Source organism: Colletes latitarsis, chromosome 14, assembly GCF_051014445.1.
Source record: "Colletes latitarsis isolate SP2378_abdomen chromosome 14, iyColLati1, whole genome shotgun sequence".
Lineage (NCBI taxonomy): Eukaryota > Metazoa > Arthropoda > Insecta > Hymenoptera > Colletidae > Colletes > Colletes latitarsis.
In genome coordinates this window covers 22,412,689-22,435,378 of record NC_135147.1, presented here as the reverse complement: position 1 = coordinate 22,435,378, position 22,690 = coordinate 22,412,689, and the positions used below count along the sequence as shown (strand labels likewise).

The 22,690-nt window shown below is 40.7% G+C and overlaps 1 protein-coding gene across 1 annotated transcript in view; it reads left to right on the top strand.

Annotated features, from left to right (window-relative positions):
• The window catches only part of LOC143349826 (follistatin-A-like), a 65,075-nt gene that overhangs the window by 41,385 nt on the left and 1,000 nt on the right, over nt 1-22,690 (top strand). The window contains exon 6 of the mRNA XM_076781392.1: nt 18,214-18,510. Coding sequence (XP_076637507.1) covers nt 18,214-18,510 — 297 coding nt within the window. The remainder of the gene's footprint in view (nt 1-18,213; nt 18,511-22,690) is intronic.

The window sequence follows — 22,690 nt, the reverse complement described above, 5'->3', positions numbered from 1 at the left end:
CTTTTACGTTTACGACACTTACGGGCCCTCACCCTCCCCCTCTCCTCCGAGCCGCTTCGACTAAAAATAACTCCCGGCCCGAGGAATTCGGCGTGCATCGATCAGCATTTCGCCGCCGTCCTCGCGAAAATCTAATGGAATTTTATCGGACGGCCTTGGCGGGGAAATGGCCCTGGAAAACTTGGCCCACCCTCTGTCTTTGCTTTTCCTAACAATTTTACATTTTTCCCCCTAATTTTAATATTTTTCGAAACGAAGGGATTACCTTCTTACAGGTATTTAAAGTTTGTGATCCGTGGACTCGATCAGTTGTCATTTATTAGCGCAAATATAAAATAGAGCTAGACGACGTCGTAACAATATTTTGGTATTGATATCAAGCGAAATCGGAGTGATTTAATTTACAATTTTATTTTTTTTCGTCGAAAATACTGATATTTTTCTATACGAGTAGTCCAAAAATGCAAGTAGTATTTATTAGTATAATCAGGCCTGCTAGGTCGATCGTCATGCGCTATTTGGTAGACTTTTCGTTTTCGTTTAGGATTACACTGCACTCGACCTGTCCCAGAGAAATTACATTTGCAACTTCAAACGTGTCAAAGATAAATATCCAACTCCGACAAATACGTAAAATAATATTTTCTCTTCGTTTGTACACGCTGGGCGAAATCAGAATTTTCAAGCATACGAGTATCATAAAATCAGAAATCCAAAGTTTTTTGATCAATTAACTTCTTGATTACCCCGATCTCTAAAAAATTGCTCGGTCGGTGGAATGTAAATAATCTCGTTAAAATTTTTATAGGGAATTTATTTTATAAGAAATTACAAACAAATGGGCCGTATAACTTGATGATCGAAACGTGGTAATAAATTTTTATTGATGCTCAGGAGTTACTCGGTAGTACCAAAGAAGAAATACGATATGGAAAAAGATTTTCATAGAAAATCTGAATTCATAGTCTTCAGTTTGTCCAATGGTTCCACATACTCTGCCTCTCCTGTCCTTTGAACAATGTCCTGTGAGAGGATCCTTATTGCATCGATACACGATGCCCACTTCTGATGATCCTTTTAAATAGCCAAGAATACGTTTGCTTCTGCTTGTGGCAATCGTTGAAGTAGTCTCAGCGTCTTCATCGCGATGTGATACCTGTGGTTTTTGACCAACGGTGTAGAGATTGGTTTACAGTTGGTCCTTTGGAACCATTCGAGGATTTCCTCTTCAAGGAATATCTCTTTCAGTAAATGAAGTGTCCGTTTTTCTATTGACGAAACTATGTATACTGCGACTAACACCGGACCAATAAAGTCTCAAGACATTTACGAGAGGTTGCACAAAGAATTAATTAAATTCTTTCGGGAGAAATCGCTTTCTCTAGAGTTGCCACTCGTATTTTAAAACGTCAACGTGGATCATAGAAGCGTATAAATCGGCGTGAGATTGGAAAGTTTTGTTTAGAAGCGCGACAAAAACGATTGTTTGAGTTTCGTGGATCCGCTGAGAGAGGTATCGAAATTTCAAGGGGTGATTGCAATGTTCCGAGAACGTGAATAAGCAGAATTACATGAGAAGTTTAATCTGCTATGACGTAACTTGTTTTGCGGATTTTTCTCTAGAAAAAGATATGACTAACATATATCGTGACTAATCTTCCGTGGGTGGAAGGTGAGAATTTAAGAAACAAACGTATTTAAATTCGCAAATTTCCTATTTTTAAAGCCGCGCAACAAATTCTTAGAAGATCGAGGAGATCCTTTCGAACTCATTGCTCGTATCGAAATAAAATGTTCACAAATTCGATAGGTGTGATTAATTTAGAGTCAAGCCCTTTTGATAGTTTTTGATTGATTAAATTTTGTACTCGTTCGATGCAAAAGATTATTCGAAGAAAGCTACTGGTTAAACTAAATTAAATAAATTATACGATCCGAGTAATGTGATATGAAATGAAAAGTCACAAAAATGCAGACTATATATTTATATAATTTTCTTCGACTAAAAATTCATAATGGGGAGTATTCATTGCACGAAATAAGTGATATGCATGTCTGTTATCTTCGATAGAAGCCTGTGGATCGGCATTTTTTTTTTAACGCGTGTGACATGGTTCGGAAAGACCTTTATTACGATACCATTAAATATTTTTAAAGTTCTCAATGTAACTTTCAATTTCTTTAAGTGCATCCCCGCAGTTACTTTTGTTTATCGTTTAGCAGGCATCGGGGTATATTTAAGGAGCTTAATAAACAAAATTATTTCCATCAGACGTAACAAGATGTTAACAGTCTTGTACTATTTTCTGAGTAACACGTATGATTATCGAGGGAATAGTGTGTATCATCGGTGCCAGTAACGAGGAAAAACTGGAAATGCTTCTCACTTATGGAGAAGGCAAGTATAATGCTGTAATAACAGCTCTGCGTCGAACAATTTCCTGATAAAAATCATCTGTCCCGCCGCAACACCTTCGATCGGTTAGTTAAATCTTTTTTGAAAACCGGTAATGCAGAATACTTGACAGACGACATTTTGAACACAAACTGGAAATCAGTGTGCTCGATATGTAACATTAAAGATTTTCTACACTACTACTTAGTTCGTGCAAATTCACTTTTCTTGTACAAACGTTTGGTCATTTTTTTTTTTCTTTCAAACGAGAAAGAAATTCGCGTCTCGATATTCGTGCGAAATTTTTATTCGCGTCTCGATATTCGTGCGAAAGCGTACCCTGTCGGAACGTAATTTGCGGTAATTTAGTATAAAACGATCCCCAGTAATTTTGGTGCTTCACGGTTTTATATGTCGGAGCATCGTTTTATTTTGATAGGTCTAAGCAAGGAAATCTTGTATGGCCGGTTCTAGTTCTTGAAATAGCTACGTGATCTTGTCTGTTCGCATTCTATTTAGTATTTAAGCCTTTTGATTTCTTTGTGCAGAGTTATATTTCTGTCTCGAAAACAGACGAGTTTCGCTCGAATACTCTGATGAAGTGAAGGTTATCTGCCACGAACTGTGTCAATTCATACTATCATTATTACGGTTTTAGTGATTTCTTCTCATCTTTTTGCATTTTCCGAGTCTGCCAATTTTTATTCAATTCTTTCGAGTGGTTTTTCCTGTGATCAATCGTGCAATTTTCGTCCATCACTACTTATTTTATTTATCATAATACGCGTTTGTAAGGTAAATAGGAAACGTAACGATAGCTCGATAAAGCCTGAAAGCTCGACTTCTCACGTTCGTGTATTTTATTTCTCGAATCATTCCTATGCCATCGACGATCAGAGGAAGACCAGGCGCGTCCAGCGTTTCGAGAACCGCGGCGTTCGATCGATTCGCGAATTACAAGGGATCTAGACGGCTTCTTAAGTTACAAACGGGTCGGAAACTTATTTTCATTCCCCGTTTCGATAACACGCCGCGGTCTTTCCGATTTCGGCGACCCGCTCGCGGGCCAGCGTTGCCGCGATGGAACGTTACGACCATCTAAATCGGGAGCTCGCGGAACAACAAACTACATACTCCCATCCCGTTTCGTGCCGCGATGGTTTAACGCGCGACGATTCGACGAATCCTCGAGATCGAGACGGAAAAGAAAACGCGATCCCCTCTGGCGCGCGATGGACCCGACGATCGCTAGAATTCGAAACGAAACTCGCGGACGCCGGATCCAAGTTGAACTTTGCGCGGATCTTTGCGCCACAAACAGAAAAAAAACAATTAGTACCGTTCCATATATACAAGACACCATGCATATGTGCGTGCTTGCAGGTAAATGGCATTTAAAGTAAAAAACAGAGAAAGATTTCTAATTTGTGATTTTAAATAGATACAGGTTTCTAATCTGTATAACCACCTTCTGTGGATCCGCTGCAACTTCGATCCCCTATAGAAAATAATGTTTTAACCATGTTTACGATTTTGCGAATATATAAATTAACCACGTTTCTAAAGCTAGAAACAAATCGAACGTTGGTGACTATAGATCAATTTCTGTTTGGAATATCGTGCCAAAAATTGTCGAGCTTCTCTGGCAATGAATAGTACGAATTCATCAAAGTCCCATTTCCATCGGTGCTGATCTTGAAACATTTTGTACCCAATATCTTCCATGCTCGACGTTGGTTGCCAAGTCGATACAATTTACATCTACTTCAAAGAAGCCTCTGCTACCGTCGATTGTAACGTTCTACCGACTAAGTTGCATTCTGTCGACCTAACATTATCTACTTTGTTGCATGTAAATTGTCAAAATTAACAACTCGTTCCGTAAACCCGTTGCAGTGGCCTCCTTAACGTTCGCGTCTCGCTTCTTTGGCATTGAAAATTGAAAGCATAGTGCAAAGTAAAATCACGAGCAAAGTTTAGACGTTGAAGAAAATGAATCTAACGAGGCTGCGGAAATGAATTTCACGACGTTATAATATAGTTCGAAGCATATTCGATTTCCTGGAGGAACATTTCGCGAGATTGACTTTTGACTGTCGTTTGGACCGTGGTGGAAGGATGTGGGGGGTGTCCCGAAATTTGGGAAAACTGTTCCGGGCAGGAGACGAGCCATCTTTCATCTCCCGATGCCGTCTCGGGCGGACTTGATCTTTTATTCTCGAAACGACTTCCGTGATCCGGCTTGGCGGAGACAAAAGGCGACTCTATCGCCGGGATGCAAACAACACAGAGAGTCGAGCGGTCCGTTTCGCGATTCTATCTGCAGAACCATTCCGCCTTCTTCTCCATCCTCCTCCTCGTCTTCCTTCACCTCGTCTTCGACGCGACTCACCTCTACTTCGGGGGAACAGGTGGGTCGCACGAGGTCAGACGTTTACCCGTCTGAGAAGAGGGTAGAGAGGAGACCGGTAAATGCAAAGAAGGTTGAGTACCTCGCACGAGAAGGCCTCGTGGCACGACTGCACGAGGTATGCCATACGTACCGTCTTTTTCGACTGTCCGCCGGAGTGAGCGAGACGACGATACGCGGACGGAGAAAGAAAACGTCGACGACCGGGGAACCAGAAGGGAGTCCTCTATATATGCAGGGAGGAAAAAGAAGGAAGAGAAATATGGGGGAGACGGTCGGACGAGGAGGAACGAGAAGACGATGGCGAACGAGAGGAAGACGGAGGGCCACGTGAACGAGAGAGAAATAAGGTTTATCCGAGATTCCGCGCGCGAGAGATTTTGCAGAAGGCCTTTCGCGAAAGGTGGATGCGCCACGCACCCCGCTCGTTTCGATAGGGAAAATATGGATTACGCCGTAGAATCCGGAAACGAAACCGATTTATTTTCCGCGGTTGGGCGAGATAGCAAACGCTGGGAGCAGCTTGCTTATCGGAACGCAAAGTTACGATGGCCGGCGAGATTCAAACGTTAAAATAGAAATCTTTACGCGGCTGATAATGGACGAACGAGAAACGCTTGTTTTGCTCTTCGATTACTGCGCGGACCGATAAATACCCACGCGTGTAATTTGCTTCGGATTAAGAGCAACGAGAAACGCGGTGGAATTAAAAACAATAAAAAGACTGCGCGAACAAGACGTTTGTAAAATAGCCCCGACGTGCTTGAAGTTGATTTCAAATGTTACGAACGCTTCCACGAAGTATATCGTATAACACATTGTCGATTTTTTTGATAGTAAACATCGTGAGATCGTTTCAGGACCCAGAGGCCCAAGAGACACCCAATCTTATATTTAAGTTTACTACGAGTTTGAAATCACCGCCTCTCAATTTTAATACCGTTCAACGTAAACTGTAGAACATGGAGTTAACTTGCCAAATACATCGAGGCAATTTTATGTTATCATCGCTGTATAAATAAAGTAAATCTAAGATGATCAGGCAGGTAATAATCGAGCGAATTCAAGGCTCAGGATCCAATTTCTCGCTCGGAGGCCAAGCAATTGGGTCCGACGCGACCGATCCATTTACCATAGAACCGTTCATCCTAATAATGTCTAGCTTCCCGGCTGAAACAAGGTGGAGCATCATCGCGCACGAACCTCGGCCAGGCTTCACCGAGTTAACTCTTGCCCAGTGATTCCGTACAAGATTGTACCGAGATGTTCCTGTTAATCTCGCAGACAGGATGAAAGGTTGTATTCTTAACAACAATTTCTGCACGCGAGTCGGTACAAGATCGCTGTTGATGCCTCGAGCGAGCAACGCTACGGGGATACTGTTACGCGATAGAAAATGCTGTAAACTAGAAATCACGATTGTATCGAGCACGCGTGCACGTAGAGGATGGCTGATTATCCCGATATTAATTATCCAGGCACCGGGGATTGTCCGTGGTATCGATTATACGGGAATTGGATTTCTTGATTGTCGGTTATCCGGACACTCGGTGAACTGGAAACCTTGCAATTTAAGAATTTCGATTGAGCAATCGGGCACGTGTGCTGAAATTGTCATTTTCCTCGATTCAGGATTCTGAATTTATCCTTGCTTTCTACGTATTAAATTCTTACGCGCCGCTACGTTTATAGCGACTTTATTCGATGCACTACGTGACTTCGATTATGTATGCATGAATAAAATGTATTACGTACGCTGACTGAATATCTCGGATGTGGTGTTCTGCGCAAGGAACGTGACGATGATTGATAGCTTCATAAAATAAACAATCGTCGATTTTTTTATTCGAGACAAGAACACACCTTTCAGGTTATGCCTCTTTAAAATATCTGATTTTCTTGAAGAAAAATACGCGAGTCGGAACGATAAATTTTCTACAATTTCTAGAATTTTATGTCATAAACATGTCGTCAACTTGTTCTCAATCTTCCCTAAATTCCAAGAGTCTTACAGCATCAAAACGAGCGTGATTCGTAAGTTGAACGTATCTATCCCTCCCAACCGTGGAGCGACGTTCATCTTACGAATCATCGCTATGCCTGGCGAGGCGAGTCGCACCCGTTTCTTACGACAGAGACAAATGTTGAACGTTTCGCGAAATTTTTCGAGCTGCGAGGCTAAATGCAAATTCCCAACTTCTGCCTATCAAAGCCATTGTTGCTTCGTGAGCCTGACGTGCTCCTGGTGCCTCTCAAACGTCAAGAGCCTCCAGCTGAAACGTCAAACCGCTTCGTCGTGGCAGCTCCGGAGGCCCTTTTCGAAACTCTCTGTTTTCCTCGTCGAAAAGTCTTCGAGGCCTTTCTCGTCGGGAACCACTGTGCTCGTTGGCGCGGTGTCTGGTCACCGGCGAGCGGCGTGGCGTCAGTGCCAAACTCTTCTCTTTTTGCGGGACTTGTGCAAGATTTGCCGTCTCCGTTCCACCTTTCGTGCCCGCTGTTTTACCCGTCAGGTTGTTTTATTCCGTTTCTACTTTATTCCACCGTCTTCGTACGGTGTTCCTCGCAACCATATCAACGTTCGCGTCCGCGTCTCGACATCGCCATTCACCGGCGCATGCCTCCGGTTGAATGCTCTGTTCTTGTAGCCAGTGAGTCGAGCCTCCTCCTTTGCCCACGTTTTCTACCCTGTTCAGCCGCTGTGCGGTCTGCTCTTCGGATAGAGGCACAATCTTTTTCCCCGTCAGGCGTCCGCTCAACAATGTGGTACCGTCAAAGCGAGGGTCCACTTAAAATTGTCCTCCACCTTCCTCCGACACTGCTTTAAGCTTTTGACATATTAATTAGACGATTGTACGACAACGAGGGCGCAAAAACTCGATAATTTTTCGAGTTATTCGCGTTTAAAATTGAGATTTAAGGTGAACATCTCTCCGTAGATAGGAATGTTCAACTTACGAATCATTACTGTAGTACTGCGAATCCGGGCCACTAAGTTTCCCCGTGAAAATCTAAATGCGTGTGTCCCCTGTTTGTGACCCGTTTGACCCTATTTCCAAATTACAGCCACGTTTGTGCTCCAGTAATTCTTAATCGCAAACGCGAGCTGGCGTAACTGATTTCGCTAAACTGTACACAGTGTTTGGTAACTCCTTTTTATTGAGGGGATATTAAAAGGTCAGTCTCATGTCAATTTCTTGAGTAATCAATTGAATGATCTATTGGAAGAAGACCCAGTTGATGTTGTGCGTCGTATATGGTTTATGCATGACGGTACAGGACGGTAGCTGGACAGTTCTTGAACGAACGATTTTCTAACTGATGGATAAGTCGCGCAGAACGCATTGCCAAATCCAAATTGGATTTTTATTCTTTCGGGATTACTTAAAATCTTTATTCAACGCCCATTGCTAGCGTTGAAATATCTCGACGACGCATGTGGGAAGCTTGTCAATGAATTCCGCGAGGTACGTGGGATATTTTAAAGATCGCAGTAAACGGAACGGGGTACTCGAGCCAGCGCACCTGGACGATTCGTTTATGTTCAAAGATAGGAACGAATATTTAGGGCAGAAGCGTCAAGGACACCTCAAGGTCAATTACAATTTTTGCTTTACTTGGCTGTGAGAAAAATAGATTTCGAAATTCACAATTTGAAGGGTTGGAAATGATCATTGCGTGGTTACTAGTGATCAACACTAACTCTTTTTCTTGCACAAACTTGGGTTAAAACTCGGACAATTACCAACCCTTAAGGTACTTCAATGGCTCTATCTTGCCTCCAAGTACCGATCCTTAAAATGAGCTCGTGATTCGTAAGTTGAACGCGCCAACCCCGGGTCGATGTTCATTTTACGAATCATTGCTGGTTTGCTCGTAAGGATCGTTTCTCTTGGGTCTTTCTTTCCGAAGGGAGTCTTCTTTTTATCCGACAACGAGGGATCGTTTCTGGGACACGAATTACCCAGGTTGGCTTCGCGAATTTACTGTTGTAACGTCGACTGTTCTGGTTGGCCCCTCGCCGCACCCTTTCTCTTCGACCTTCCTCCTCGTCGTTCGTCCTCGTGCTGCTCAATACTGTAAACAACCGGCAAAGAGAACCTTTGCCCGTATGCAAACCGTGCACGTCGGTCCGTGACTGCGTTTTACATATCGTGGTGGTAACGGGCCGATGGGAGCTGCACTCGACCGCGTCTACCGCGAAATCGTCGAGGCCCTGGCGATTTCTAGAGCCTACGAACGCGGACGCGAGACCACGGTATCCGCAATGCTTGCGAGAGAACCGCCGTCGTTCTTGAATATTCCGATCGGGTAACTGTACACGCGCCTCCCTTTTCCGCAGAGCAGGAAAATTACGAGTAAAGGCGTGTAAACTCACTGCGTGCGCTCTCCAACGACCATCGGGCGACCGGAGTCCGATCACGAATGGGATCCTCCTCCGTGCTACGATCGTGCATAATCTAACTCAAGTAATGGTCTTTCCGATTTTCGAGTCCTTTTACACGTCCTAATATCGTCACATTTTGCGAGGATTCATTCGCAAATCCAGTCGAATTACAATTTTGAAATCGTTGGGAGTTCGCGCCATCTTGGAATTAAATGTAAAAGATTTTTAGTGTCTACTGTCTATGTATTTCGATCGATTCTTGTCTAAAAGATAAAGTTTGCACGGTAAGGAGCTAAGTTTAATAACGATGCATTGAATTAAGAGTATGATAATGCAAACGTCGTGTGGCAATATTAATCGAGTCCTTTCTGCAAACATTCCAATCCACAGCTGCTGTTACGGCACAATTCCGATGCAGTTTTCTTGTTCTTTTGAATAATTACGATGTTATTTACGTTTTCGATGCTCCATATAGATTAGACTCGCTACACAATTATTCATAGGAAAGGTTGAATTCATTCATTCAAACAATTAGAAACAACTCAGCTTGGGTCGCAGCAAGTATTTCTTTGTTTTTAAATCATTTTTAACGTAAGAACACATTTAATAGTCTCGTGTTTATTGTTCTTTTAATATTTTAGTTAAGTATCTGTTCTTATTAAAAGAAAGAAATGTTTTTTGATAGTCTAAATGTGAAAAGTATAAACAAGGGGCATTATAAACGTACAGTTACTATTGAAATTATATGTTATGGAGTGTACTTAAGTCGAGACTTAAAAACGTACAAAATGAACAGAATGAAACAAGTGGCAGAAACAGTATGTGATTATAAAACCAAGGAAGATCACGTTCCGCACGCACACTGTGCATATCTTCACTCATTGTAAGTAAATTGATGCATACAAAATTAAAAAGATCTTGTTGTTTTGCCCCGGAAGTGCTCCGCCTTAAGCAATTATTACGTATTCGAGAATCTCCTTTTAATATACGAAATAAAACGCACAGAAAGATTTTACATGAAAGGAGCCTCAAAGTGGGATAATTTTCGTATTGCGTGCGCCATTTGGCTCGTTTTTTGCGAATGCTTTATTCAATATTTCGTACCATAATTTGTAACCTTTTATCTTTACTGTCCATAAATTTTCTCGAATATTTATACGCCTCAAAATACGTACAAATTTTATTTTTCAAATTATACGATATTTTTCGCGAAACGTTTCGAGCAATTTTGTTTCGGTGTTTAATTACGGTTCGTGAAGAACATAAAATTTTACTTTATTCTTCGCACATCGACAATTAACGATGGCAAAAATATTACATTCTTTTAAGCAAGGATAAAATAAATGTTAACAAATTGGATTGATCGTCTATAATATTCGAAATAATATAAGAAATTATCAGTCAATTCTCGTCATCAACAAAAATGTGTATTGTGACTATCTTGCCACCTGTTGCCATAATTAAATATTTACTAATTGCAATTCTAAAAATAAAACGAATTGCAGAAATGCAACGACCAGTTTCCATAAACTGTATTTTAAACCAATGTCTGAACGTTTACACTTCGAGATTAAAAGCGTTGCAACCATTACACCACAATTAAGAACATCGTAAATCTGGCTCAAGAGTAACTCCGGACGTCGATAAGACCGTAATTGAAGATAAGTCGATTCCCGTAAACGGGAAAAGGTCGAAGATTAAAGTCGTAGGCGAGACAGGCAATTGGCAGAAAATTAACAATCGCGCCAATAAAAATACGTTTCTCGTCGTGTAAATACACGCACGATTTTTGGTTCTCGTGTTTTCTCGTGAAATTCCATCGGGTAAATCGCTGGTGGACGTCGAAGGACGCTAGAAACGAAACGCGACGAAGAGAATGTCCCCCCTTTTTGTCTTTGGTTCGTTATTCCATATTTTTACATAGAAATATCGATTAAAAAAATTCATAAATAAATTAGAACGAATAAAATATTTCTTTCGCGGTTTGCACCCTGTTAATCCCTTCCCGTACTTGAACGAGTCTGACTCGCGATGAAGGTTTTGGCCCAAACGTAAACATCACGAGCCAGGCTCGCGGACAGCGAATGACGATCGTGATTGAGTTTTAGTTCCTATCAGTACGCCGCAAGGGTTGGTCTGTTTAAGGCACTCGTGCTAACGGTGGTGTTCGAAAACGCTGTCTTCGCGAGAAGACAGTTCGCCAGGCGCCAAAAATGGCCACTTTTCGAGCATCGTCCTTTCAGCGAGTCGTCGGGGGCCACTCGTGCCGGGTCGAAAGGCAAAAACTCTCCTCCTCTCGAGTCGGTACAAAGAAAAAGGGTACGGGACAACCGAGAGGAACGGGTACACACCGAAGGACAGGGAAGTAAATAAGTAAATAAACCAGCCGGCTTAGCGAGGAGGTGTCGCGATGCAAATAATCGTCTCTCTCGAGGATTCGAGGCGCGAAAGTGCACGGTGTCTGTAAATATGCACACGGTGATATGCGCCGCGGAACACGTACGAGCTTTTCCCGGCCCCTCTCGTTTCGCCTCCCCCCGTCCAACCGCGGTCCGAATTCTTTAATATTCACGGACCTCTCGTGCGCGCGGTGCCATCTTCTCTCGCCAGCACGGGGCGTTAAGTAATTTGCTTATTTCTTTTTACTCGCTGCTAATAGCTCCGACACACATCGCCGCGGTTTTCTCGCGCGTCGATGCCGCCAGCGCGCACGGTTTTTGCACGCTTCGCTTCTGTCACGATGACGCAAGGGACATTGTCCGTCTGCAACGCGCGTCGATAAATTACGACCAACCGGATAATGGCCCGCCGGCGAAATACGTTTCTGTCGGACGCGGCGAATAGAACCACCGTTCGGTAACAGCCGCTTTCGAGCGACAAATTCGGGACTGCTAGGCGTCCAAACGTACCATAAAAGAATGTACCATTTATCGGAACTAAAGAGTGTCCCCAGACTCGCGTAAGATTTGAATTTTGTGCCATTTGTGCGGTAATCTGTTGACAATGGAAGGAAAAAGACAGCGTAATAAACAAAGTATTTCGAGAACAAATATAACGTAGGTACAAGAAGTAAGAGAGAGTTCTTATTCTAGATCGTCGATTGCAGGGCTAAAAAACTGGTTCCCGCTGACGCGTCCATTTAATGCCGTTACTAATTAATTATATCTGGTCTTTAAGAGAGAACCCTAGCCGTAGATCCGAGCAACGGTTCTATCCACTGCTTTGTTACGACTGGTAAAACGAGTTCCGAAAAGGATGTGCTTTGATCTTCGCCACGTTTCCTTTAGACCATCAATAACGGCATCTCATTAATTACAATCGACGCGCGCGTCCGTACGGAGTGTTTCAAGGTGCACGAGGTCGCTCGATTTATCACTTATCCGGGTTAATTATGTGACAGACCTATCGATATATTTTTTAACGTCGTGCTTCTGATATAATTCCCCTGTGTAACTTTCGATAAACAGTCGTGTTCTAAAACGATGTAAAACTTACTAATTAAAAATGAATATTTAGAAAAATACTTGATTAGTTGTAATAAAAAATCTTGATGAATACTCAAATTCATTAGTAAATATTGATAATACAGATTTGAATTCTTCTATAAAACTAAATTTATATTGTTATTTAATAAAGAAGCCTTTCTCTTATGAATTGAATGAACCTTTGGCCAAGTTAAAAATTAAAAATATTTAAAGTATCTAGCGAAACGTAACTCGTGAATTAAATTCCAAGTTCGAAACTCGAACGCAATTACGCGATTAGATAATAATGGCGCGAGTATTTCGCAGCGCTCGATTTCCATTCTTTTTCACCGAGACGGATTAATGCGAATGCACGTAAAAAAAAAAGAGGGCACCAATGGTTTTGCAAAGGGATGAAAGAATTTAGGTTACAAGGAGTTAATGCCGCGAGAATGCTTTTTGCTCGAGTGGTTTTGCAGAATACGATTTTAACCCTCGAGCATGCGCACTGTTTTAAATCATACGCGCTGCCCGCGTAGGCGTGTAAAGCGCACCACCGTAAATTACGCTTAATTTATGGAGTAAAACAAATAAATTTTGCCCGAAAGAATTCGTTTGGTAAGAGGCTATTACTTCTTCTTTAATTTACCCGCTTAATATTCATTGTCACTTGTTTCTTCGTGCTTCCTGGGAGTTTTTTTTTTATTAATTTTATGTTTCCATCGTCGCGAGTAATGAATTGTTGTGATCGTGTGCTATTTATAACTTGTTGGAACAACGCCGAGCAGAAATACATTAAGGAAATCCAGATTAACATAGTCATTGTAATTCAAATCACGTCGATGCGTTCGATACATCGGTGCATTCGTTCGAGCGTTAATAATCGAAACGTCATGAATATTTAAAAGACATTGGTTTTGGTGCTGGAAAATTTGATCAAATTCAACGTGTAAATAAAAGAATTAACAGAATAGTTTTTAATTAAGTGACTAAAATTTGAAATTTCGTAATACTTGAAGAACTATTTTCCAAAGACAAAAGATTATTCGAGAAATTAAATGAATAAGATATGACTCGATAGCGTACAGTACGCGTTGCACCATATCTGGAATAAATAAGTGCTCGAATAAGACAATGAAATGCTCGAAAGACTGAGCGTAATTCTCTTTAACGAGCACGTGCCTTACGAACATATGCCCAGTCGTAAACCACAACGCTTATACGTATACGTAATGGCTAGCTGCGTGCATTCCATCTTGCGTGACCCCCGTCAAACATATGAATCATAAATCATAGCCGTGTTACATCGCGGATTTGCAAACAGACCGTGCACGTCGAAGACGTCTTTCGTTCTTCTAAAATTTACGGCTCTATTGAAGCGTTACGTGTGACGTGTTGCAGTATTTACTTACTTGTTAGACGGGAAATCAATGTGATGTATTTGACGAACTCGTGACCGAGACTCGTGGATCGCGTTTGTCGTGGACAGAATTTGACTAATCGCTGGATAATAAATGATTTCATCAAAATTACATTCCATAGTTTCACTTTGATATCTAATAATAGTCGAAATCGTAAGTGTAATTATGTAATATTCAATTTCTATTAATCATTGATTATTATCGTGGAAAATAAATAAACTATCATTCCTCATATTTTACGAACGATAAGCAATTCTCTTTAACTCTGTTATTATAAAAGAATTTAAAAAGGTTTGTTGGAATTTTCATATCTGTACCAAGTGAAGATAATCCGATATAATTTTAAAATCACATTGCTTTTTCTATCTACAAGTGCAAATTTCTATCTCGAGTAAGTTACGAAATACAGAACGGCTTGGGAAGAAAGATTGAAATGATTAAGAATCGTACAGTAGTGAGAAAAGTATGTCTGAAACGTTCGATTCACAAATCAATCACCTCAGAATGATCTACGGCTTTCTGTTCTGGTAACACGAGTGACTCGTACAGTGTGTCGAATAAGTATGCTGTCAAATGTATATATTGTATTAATGAAGTCGATCATACGAAAAGAATTTATACGAACCCATGTCAGGAAATGTTTTATTCATAAGTTGTATGGTAATGTTTGATATTAAAACGCAACGTTCAAATTAGTGATGGGTGTTCCAACGTTGTTCCTTCTGTAAAAGACACGATCTTACATTCGTCGAATAACGGTTAAGCCCCGTCGTATTTATAATAATAAATTTGTTGTTCCTGAATCGACGATGTAAGCTGTCAATTATAACCGTGTAATAAAACATTTTACGACCGCGCGTTCGTGTATTTTACTGGAACAGAATGATTAATTTAGTCTATGAAATGGAATCTTGTCTATGATAAAAGACTAAAGCGACTTCAAAGCTTAAATACTTTTCCCTCGCTGTAAAATCGTTTACATATTGATAAATATTGAAATATTGACTTTAATCTTCTTTACTGAAATCCTCATTGCGAGTCCCAATTCGAGACTTGTGTTAATCTACGTGCAATGAAAAGAAATAAAATACTTTTGGTGATTACTTACTCCAAGAATTGCACGTCTTAATTTGTTATCTTATAAAAGAGTCTACAGTAAATAACTATAAATACGCTTGATGAACTTCCTCGTTTTTTTTACGTCTGCGTCATTACATAATACAAATATCGTGAATGATTCGTCTTAAATGTCCAACGCGAGGGATTGCTGCAATTTATCGTATCATTTGATACGTAATGACTAACAAACAGAATGTAATGTTATGCAACGCTGTGTACGAGGGTCATTGGTCATTCAACCTAGTGTAGCATTGATACAATATAGTTGCTGATTGGACTACGGAAACATGCAAGCTGACATGATTACCTTGGTATCTATGTAGCGTGTGAAAGTACACGTGTTCCACGATACTCGGCGAAAGTATTAATTTAAAGGTGCAGCTTTAACGATAGCACTCTTTGCATAATATATATGCTACTAGAAACGATAAATTATAACAGTTTGCTACTAAACAATTGCCTTAAAAAATTGGGAACTTCAAGATCCCAACAGGAAATTAAAAAATGTTATTATTCGAAGCTTCAGAGAAAAATGAATGACATTTCCTACTTTGGAGTTTGAAAATATCTCGAACGAACGATAGGAAAGAAATTATTAGAATAGAAATGTGTGCAAATTTGAACGCTGGTCTAAACATCTTAACGTAAGAGAAAGCTGTGTAATCTTCTATTTATACTCGAATGAAGATAGAACTTTCTTTGCACACACGTGTGTAATTTACACGTCAGCAAAATGTTTGTCAAATTGTACAATAGATAATGGCTATTTGCTTAAATATTTCATATAAAATTTAAAAAACTGCTATTTGGTAATTCGATTTCATATAACTTGTACATCGACACAAATTTAATCGGGTTTATGTAATATTATACGCGTAAACAATAATTCGAGAGATGGCGAAAATTTGACAAAGGATATCTTCGATCCATATCTACGCGCAATCTTCTAACAAAGATGTAACGCTGTATTCTCATTAGTATAATGCTCTCCATACTACAATTTGCGTAATGTGTCTTAATAAATTCAATTGCTCCGGCTAAGCAGATGTCTCTCGGTGTGTAATAACGTAACGCTAGTCCGTATAACAAGCAGTGAGATCAAGCATCGAGCGGTCTTCCATATTATAAAAGTACGTGCGTAGTCTAAGCATCGTGTCTAACAACAGGGATCGCATTACGGAGCGTGAATCACTTAATATTAATCTAGTAGAGCCGCGTAGCGCGACGAACATAGACTACAACTACAACCGCTAAGTACCCTAGCGCAGACTTACGCCCGCCATTATGCGTATCGGACATCCAGCCAACAAACAAATATACCTTTGACGATGCTCGATAAACTAAAAACGTGTCGTTAAACGTTTAACCGTGGCGCATGGTGCACGAATCGTTTACAAAACGAAAGCTCGACGCTTTGACGGTTGCGCGTTTCGCGCGAAAGCATCCAAACAGTTCGCGCCAGCGCGAGACGTTTAAACTCCATTTTACGATTTAGATCCGTGCTTGTAAAATTTAATAATACATAAACGGGGGTCGTACGAGCTTATGTATTCAGGGTCAGGATTCACTCTTCGCTCTATTTTCCTCAAATAAATTTTCTAAAATTAGGTGCTTCATCAAAGGACACGTTACACGGCATATTGCTGGGGGGGATCAAGAGCATCAATTTGAAAAACATTTAAACGAGACTTTTAGAATGAATTTTTTTTTAAGGATACGTTACACGACATTTTGCTGGGGGGACCAAGAGCGACAATTTAAAAAATGTTTAAACAAGGCTTTCTGTCGATTGTTTTTTTTATTTGAAATTAATTTTTCTTTTTCATTTTAAGGACACGTCTGTCCCGGGCTTGTCAGTGGTAATTCGTACGAGATATCCGGATAATGGAGTTCGCACCGTGAATGAAACTTGAAAATAGACGTCACTCGTTTGGCAGAGAGTATCAATATTCGTGCGGTTACTTCATTCTCCCATTGAAGGCTACGTGAAGTCGGTACGAGAAACGCGAAGTCAGGTTCGCTCGGTGTACCAGACGCGCCGCAGTAAGTCTGAATGAATTAGCCTCACCGCGGAAAAACGAGCGCGAAGCGTCACGAATGTAAATTCATCGTCTGCGTGGCATCGCGAGGAACGCGTGCGTTATATAATAACGAATGGTAATGAAAGGCAGCGACTATACGACGGGTAGAAGGCTACTGTGACGAGGCAGAAACGAAGAGACAGGTTCAATCGTCGAATTAGACGCGCTCTATCTTCGTCCGCTCGGTAGTTTCGTACGGTGACTCGTTCGCAGACGCGATTACTGCAATAATATGTCGTTACACCTACTTGGGTCAATGGCCCACTTCTCACGGAGGGGGCAGGGATCGCGTAATGTATTGCTCATTTTTCATTCGGCCAGTACGCGACCCGATGAAACGTTACGCAATTCGTGCTACGGTCATCCACGCGGGGATAAATAATCAACGGCGGTTACAAACCGAACAGAAATTCACGCACCCCTATTTCAAGACAGTTTCCTTCAATTTTAGAACGAAGTGTCATTCACGAAGGAACGTCGAATGCGATCTACGAACGATGGTCCCTCGAGAAATTCCGCTACGATATTCTTTAGAGAATGATAAATAGAGACATCATTTGTAAATTTGGTTCATTTACATAAGTGTGATGTATCTTTCCAGGAATACTTAATACATCAATGAACGTCGGACGTAAAATTATACAAGATTCATAGTTAAACGATGCTAATTGCTTCGCGAAAAATTACAAAATAACAGTCCTCGATTGCCATCGAAATAATTTTAGAATATAATGCAGTTTGAACTGTGGGCAATATTACAATTTCTTATTTACCTATCTGCTCAAATAAAATGTTAAATCCTTAACGACGAGAGAAAACTCTTACTGAGAAACCCAGCTCTGAAGTAGACGCGTGTGTAAAATGGAAGGATCGTCGAAAGGATGATTCGATCGTACGAAGCAGGTGTTAACCACGTGGAATCGATTTTTTTCTTTATAGAGAACGCAGACTGTACTACGATTCGTTGTCGCGAGGGGCAGACGTGTCTGTCGGAGATGAAGTCGGGCCGACCACGTTGCGTGACCTGTACCTATCGTTGTCCCCGGAAGCGGGAGCGCGTCCGGAATCGGACACACCGTGATCGAGATCCATCGGCGACCATGTTGTGCGCCACCAACAATATCACCTATCCCAGTTGGTGTCACATCGTCAAGGACGCCTGCGTTACCGGCTTTGTCCTCGAGACGCGACACGCCGGCCCCTGCAACGCCTACGACACCTCTCCTCTTTACATCGGTAAGTCCTCGACACGCGATTACCTAGATACTCTCGTAGTCAATGAATGCTGTTCGTTGTCGGCGAAACTGCTTGAATAAATAAGGTGCATAAGTTCGACCATTCGCTTATCGAACGAATCCCATCCTCCCTCGGCCGCTAGCGATCTCGTTTTCAGGCTAAAAATCGCCAGGAAATTTTATTTCTTGGAATTAGCCTCGACCAACATAGCGAAAAAAAAATATTAAGATAAAGGAATAATATTTAGTAATCCTTGTTTCGATCAGGGGGTCAACTTTGACTCCATGCTCGGAAATGGCCACGATATTTAGGAATATTTAAGAGGTAATCCTTTGCAAAGCTTCCATTTCATTTGCATAAAACTTGTACTCGATCGATCCTAAAGTCAAAGAGTAGGAATGTTTACGATAAATCGCATAATGCAAATTATTTTCACGAATGTTTTATAAACGAAGATATTATTTTATGTGTTTTTAACGAGAGTAAAACTATATGGGAAGCATCCATTTCATATGGATAGACGTGAGAAATATTGCTCTGTACTATAAAGTTTATACCTGCGCGTGAAGTATTCTAGAGATAGATTCAGGACTCGAGAGCGACAAAAAATATTTAGATAAACATGTCAGATATAATCCTGTTTGGAAGTTGCAGCCTCTCAAACAAGTCCTGTTCTATGCTTCGACAATTCGTCTAGGAAACGAAGATAGTCTTTGGATCTTATTTATCTATGGGATGCGACAGCTCGTGCAGGATTTTACTGATCTTTGAACAGTTTCCTCGTTGTAAAGATCTTTGTCTCTTATAATATCTGCGTTGGAATACTTTCGACGCTATCATCTGCGTTCAAACTAAAAGTCGTGATATATTTAACCATTGAAATAACGCGTATGCAAAATATTTTCAACATATCAAACCCCTCAAATTGGAAACTGGCATATCCGCAATTTGTCATTGATTCGTACGGCCTCGTTAAAATTAAAAATTCCTATCTGGATTTATATAAAAATCAATTTTTAAGCACCATTTTCAATTACAAAATAGTAAATTCAATAAAAAACGATAGTATCGCAATGTATGTATCTTCGCGAATATTTCAAGCTATAATAACCCATCGTTTATAGATATTAGTCTTTTTATTTTTGTCGTTTAGTCGTTTTGTCGTTTATTATCGTTTATAAACCTCGTCTGAGAAAAGAGTCTGACCGTTTTCGATAGCAAACCCAACGTTCACCCCCCGGAACAGTAACAGCGTGTCGGTCGACGCTTCCATTTCGATCCGATCTCGCGTTTAGCACGGAATCGACGACGTTCGTGGGTCCGCAGAGCGTTTCCCATACGGTGATAAAGCGGAATACGCCGTCTGGTCATTTATCTTTTTCTTTCGGAGGCGTGGACCATTCATGGAGCCGTCCGCGGAGCGAGCGATCGTCGTAATCCAGCGTGGAATTCGCCTTGTTCGAGTCGCCTCTGAGAATATACGCGCCCACGCGCTCGCTTGTCTCGACCGTTAAACACAGTCAATCGCGAAAACTCGCCGGAGAACTAGCCGTGGAATTCTAGAGTTCCGCTTGCGGGTCGTTTCTCGCCGCGTACAATCTCATTTCTCATACGCTTCCTACCATTGTCGCGTTTCGACGGCCATGGGAACGCCCGGGGACTTAACGAATTTGCTGAAACGCGTCGCGTACCACTCGCCACGTTCCCCCAGGCGTTATCCCGCGGACGCCATCGAGCGTTTTATACCAGTTGGACACCCGGCTGGACGAGGGTAGAAGCATGCTCGCGAATACGCTACCGCGCGTAAATACTTGCACGCTTCGCTCACAAACGTGTGACAAATTTTCTCTTTTTTAATTTTGGCCAACGTATTGTTCAGTGTTTTCGTACGATCTTTACTTGAAATAATTTCGTGATTGTTTCGTACATAAGTGGGTGTCCCGACCATACACTGACTGTGGAAAGATTAAGAAGCGAATTTGTCGAGCCAATCCAGTACATTCCTCCTCTTTAAGGTTTGAAAAAACATCTTTGTACTTTGATTTATTTATTCTGTATCTGTATTAAAAACTATCGAGAACGAAGAAGCGCGTACTTCGTTTGATACTTGAAGAAAAGGGGTAAATATTTTTGAAAAATTAAATAGAATTCTCCGATACAAGAATAGAATAATTTTAGGGAGTGTTTCATCGCATTAAAAAAATATAGATCCGCATGCTAAGACTTTCTTTTCTCCGGCTCTGCGCGTTTGTATAGACGTAGAAACCTGTTGCACGTCGCGCAGAAATAAGAAGCTTTATGCATCGATTTATAGCACTCTAAATTAACCATTTTCCTACTAAGTTTACAGTCCCCGTAGATCTCAACGTATACAACGCGAATAGAATTTATGGAAACCGCTAGAGCGTTTTACTTGCCACGTATATTTACGCTAACAACGGAACTATGCTAATTTTTACTGTTTTGACACGAAAAATTTATTCAGGCTGTCTCTAGAAAATTTTCGATGAAACGTACGATATATTCTGCATATATTTCCGATAACCGTCTCCTCGAACAATAATACGCAGAATGCGTGCCTTTCTCTGAATTATAATGGGTTCGAACGCGATCGAACGCGAGATCCTTTTATGCTGCAAAGCGCGCGTGTATCGTAATTACATCAGGAAACGATACAATGACAGTTCACTGTTACGCAAATTATAAAAGAGATTGTAACACGTTCCCGAACAGAAGCTTTTGAATAGTTTTATTGTCTATACGCAGTAAACCATAAAGACAGAGTAACGGTGCAACGTTTGCGTTTGCGCTAAACCCGTGTACAGATAAATTGAATTCTGCAACGCGCATTTAATGTTATCATTTATATTCAAGACGCGCGATATAAGTTCTTTCGATAATAAATAATATATTACACGGACGGCATTTATAATCTCCCGCGATAAAATTAAGAAACACGTGTATTACGGTTTACACGAACAGATATTAATAATTTTCTTACTCCCTCTTTATCACTGCAAATTGAAAACTCGATCATCATCTTGTAAGTACTAATAGGCGCGTTTAAAACACGACGAAATTAAAATCGAGAAGAAAAACAAATTGGTAAGTTCATAATTTATAATTTTAAACGTGTATATTGTGTACTACTATAATATTAAATTACATGTGTACAGTAGAACCTGAACGTTCAGCAACGAGACAAATTCGAAATTGAATTATGAAGAATAAATCTGTTTAAAGTAGTCCTGAAAAATAAATATTGAATCTCAAGCGTCACTCGATTTTCAATTAAGATAAAAGCATCAGTAGTGAGCACTATTAAGGAAATTTCTCTTCACGTAAAGTACTATGTTTCCTTTGCTTCTTGTTACTTCTTGACTAGTTGTCTTATATTCATAAATTAGAGTTTGTTTCACGAATGATTTTCTCCCCGAATGATAATAGAAAAATCCGTGTACTATTTTTTCCTCACGTTATAACACGAGAAGATAGAGTATTTCATGGCGTATGCGCAAACAGTATCTTTTTACGGGTGATGGAGAATCTGGTTGGCGCTCACTCCAGTCACGTTTCAACGTCCTAATTTATTTACGCGCGCGTTGTGACTACAAATCTAACCCTCATCAGCGCAAAGTAAAGAAATATCCTCCGAGAACATACAGTAATTCACAGAGCACGCGTATACAAGAAAAGAACGCGTATTTTCTCAAAAGGAGAAATTAAGACCGCGAAATTATTAACTTTGTGATCTATGAATGGCTTCCGAGCTCGAGTTTCAACGAGATTCATGAAATCTCGCCCGGTTTTCTGCGACTCTCGTCAACGACGACATGTTGACTAACCAGATCATGCATTTCTATCCTTTATTTCCACGCACTAATTGTAATTATCGTATCTAAATTGTAATTATTCAACTTCATTTGCAATTCCAATCGAGTAACTCATTCGTATACTTACTTTTCAGATACGATTAAATGGTTTCGGTGGTAAATATTTAATCAGTTAATTATTGTAAATAGGAACGCGGGGTCCTCGAGGATTTTTAAATTAAACTGTATCAACGTAGACTGAGATGCTACCCTTCGGAATAATAATTTATATTTAAAAAAAAACGAAGACGAATAATATCTTACAAGAAGGGGGTTGAAACGACTGAACTGCACGACACGACACTTAG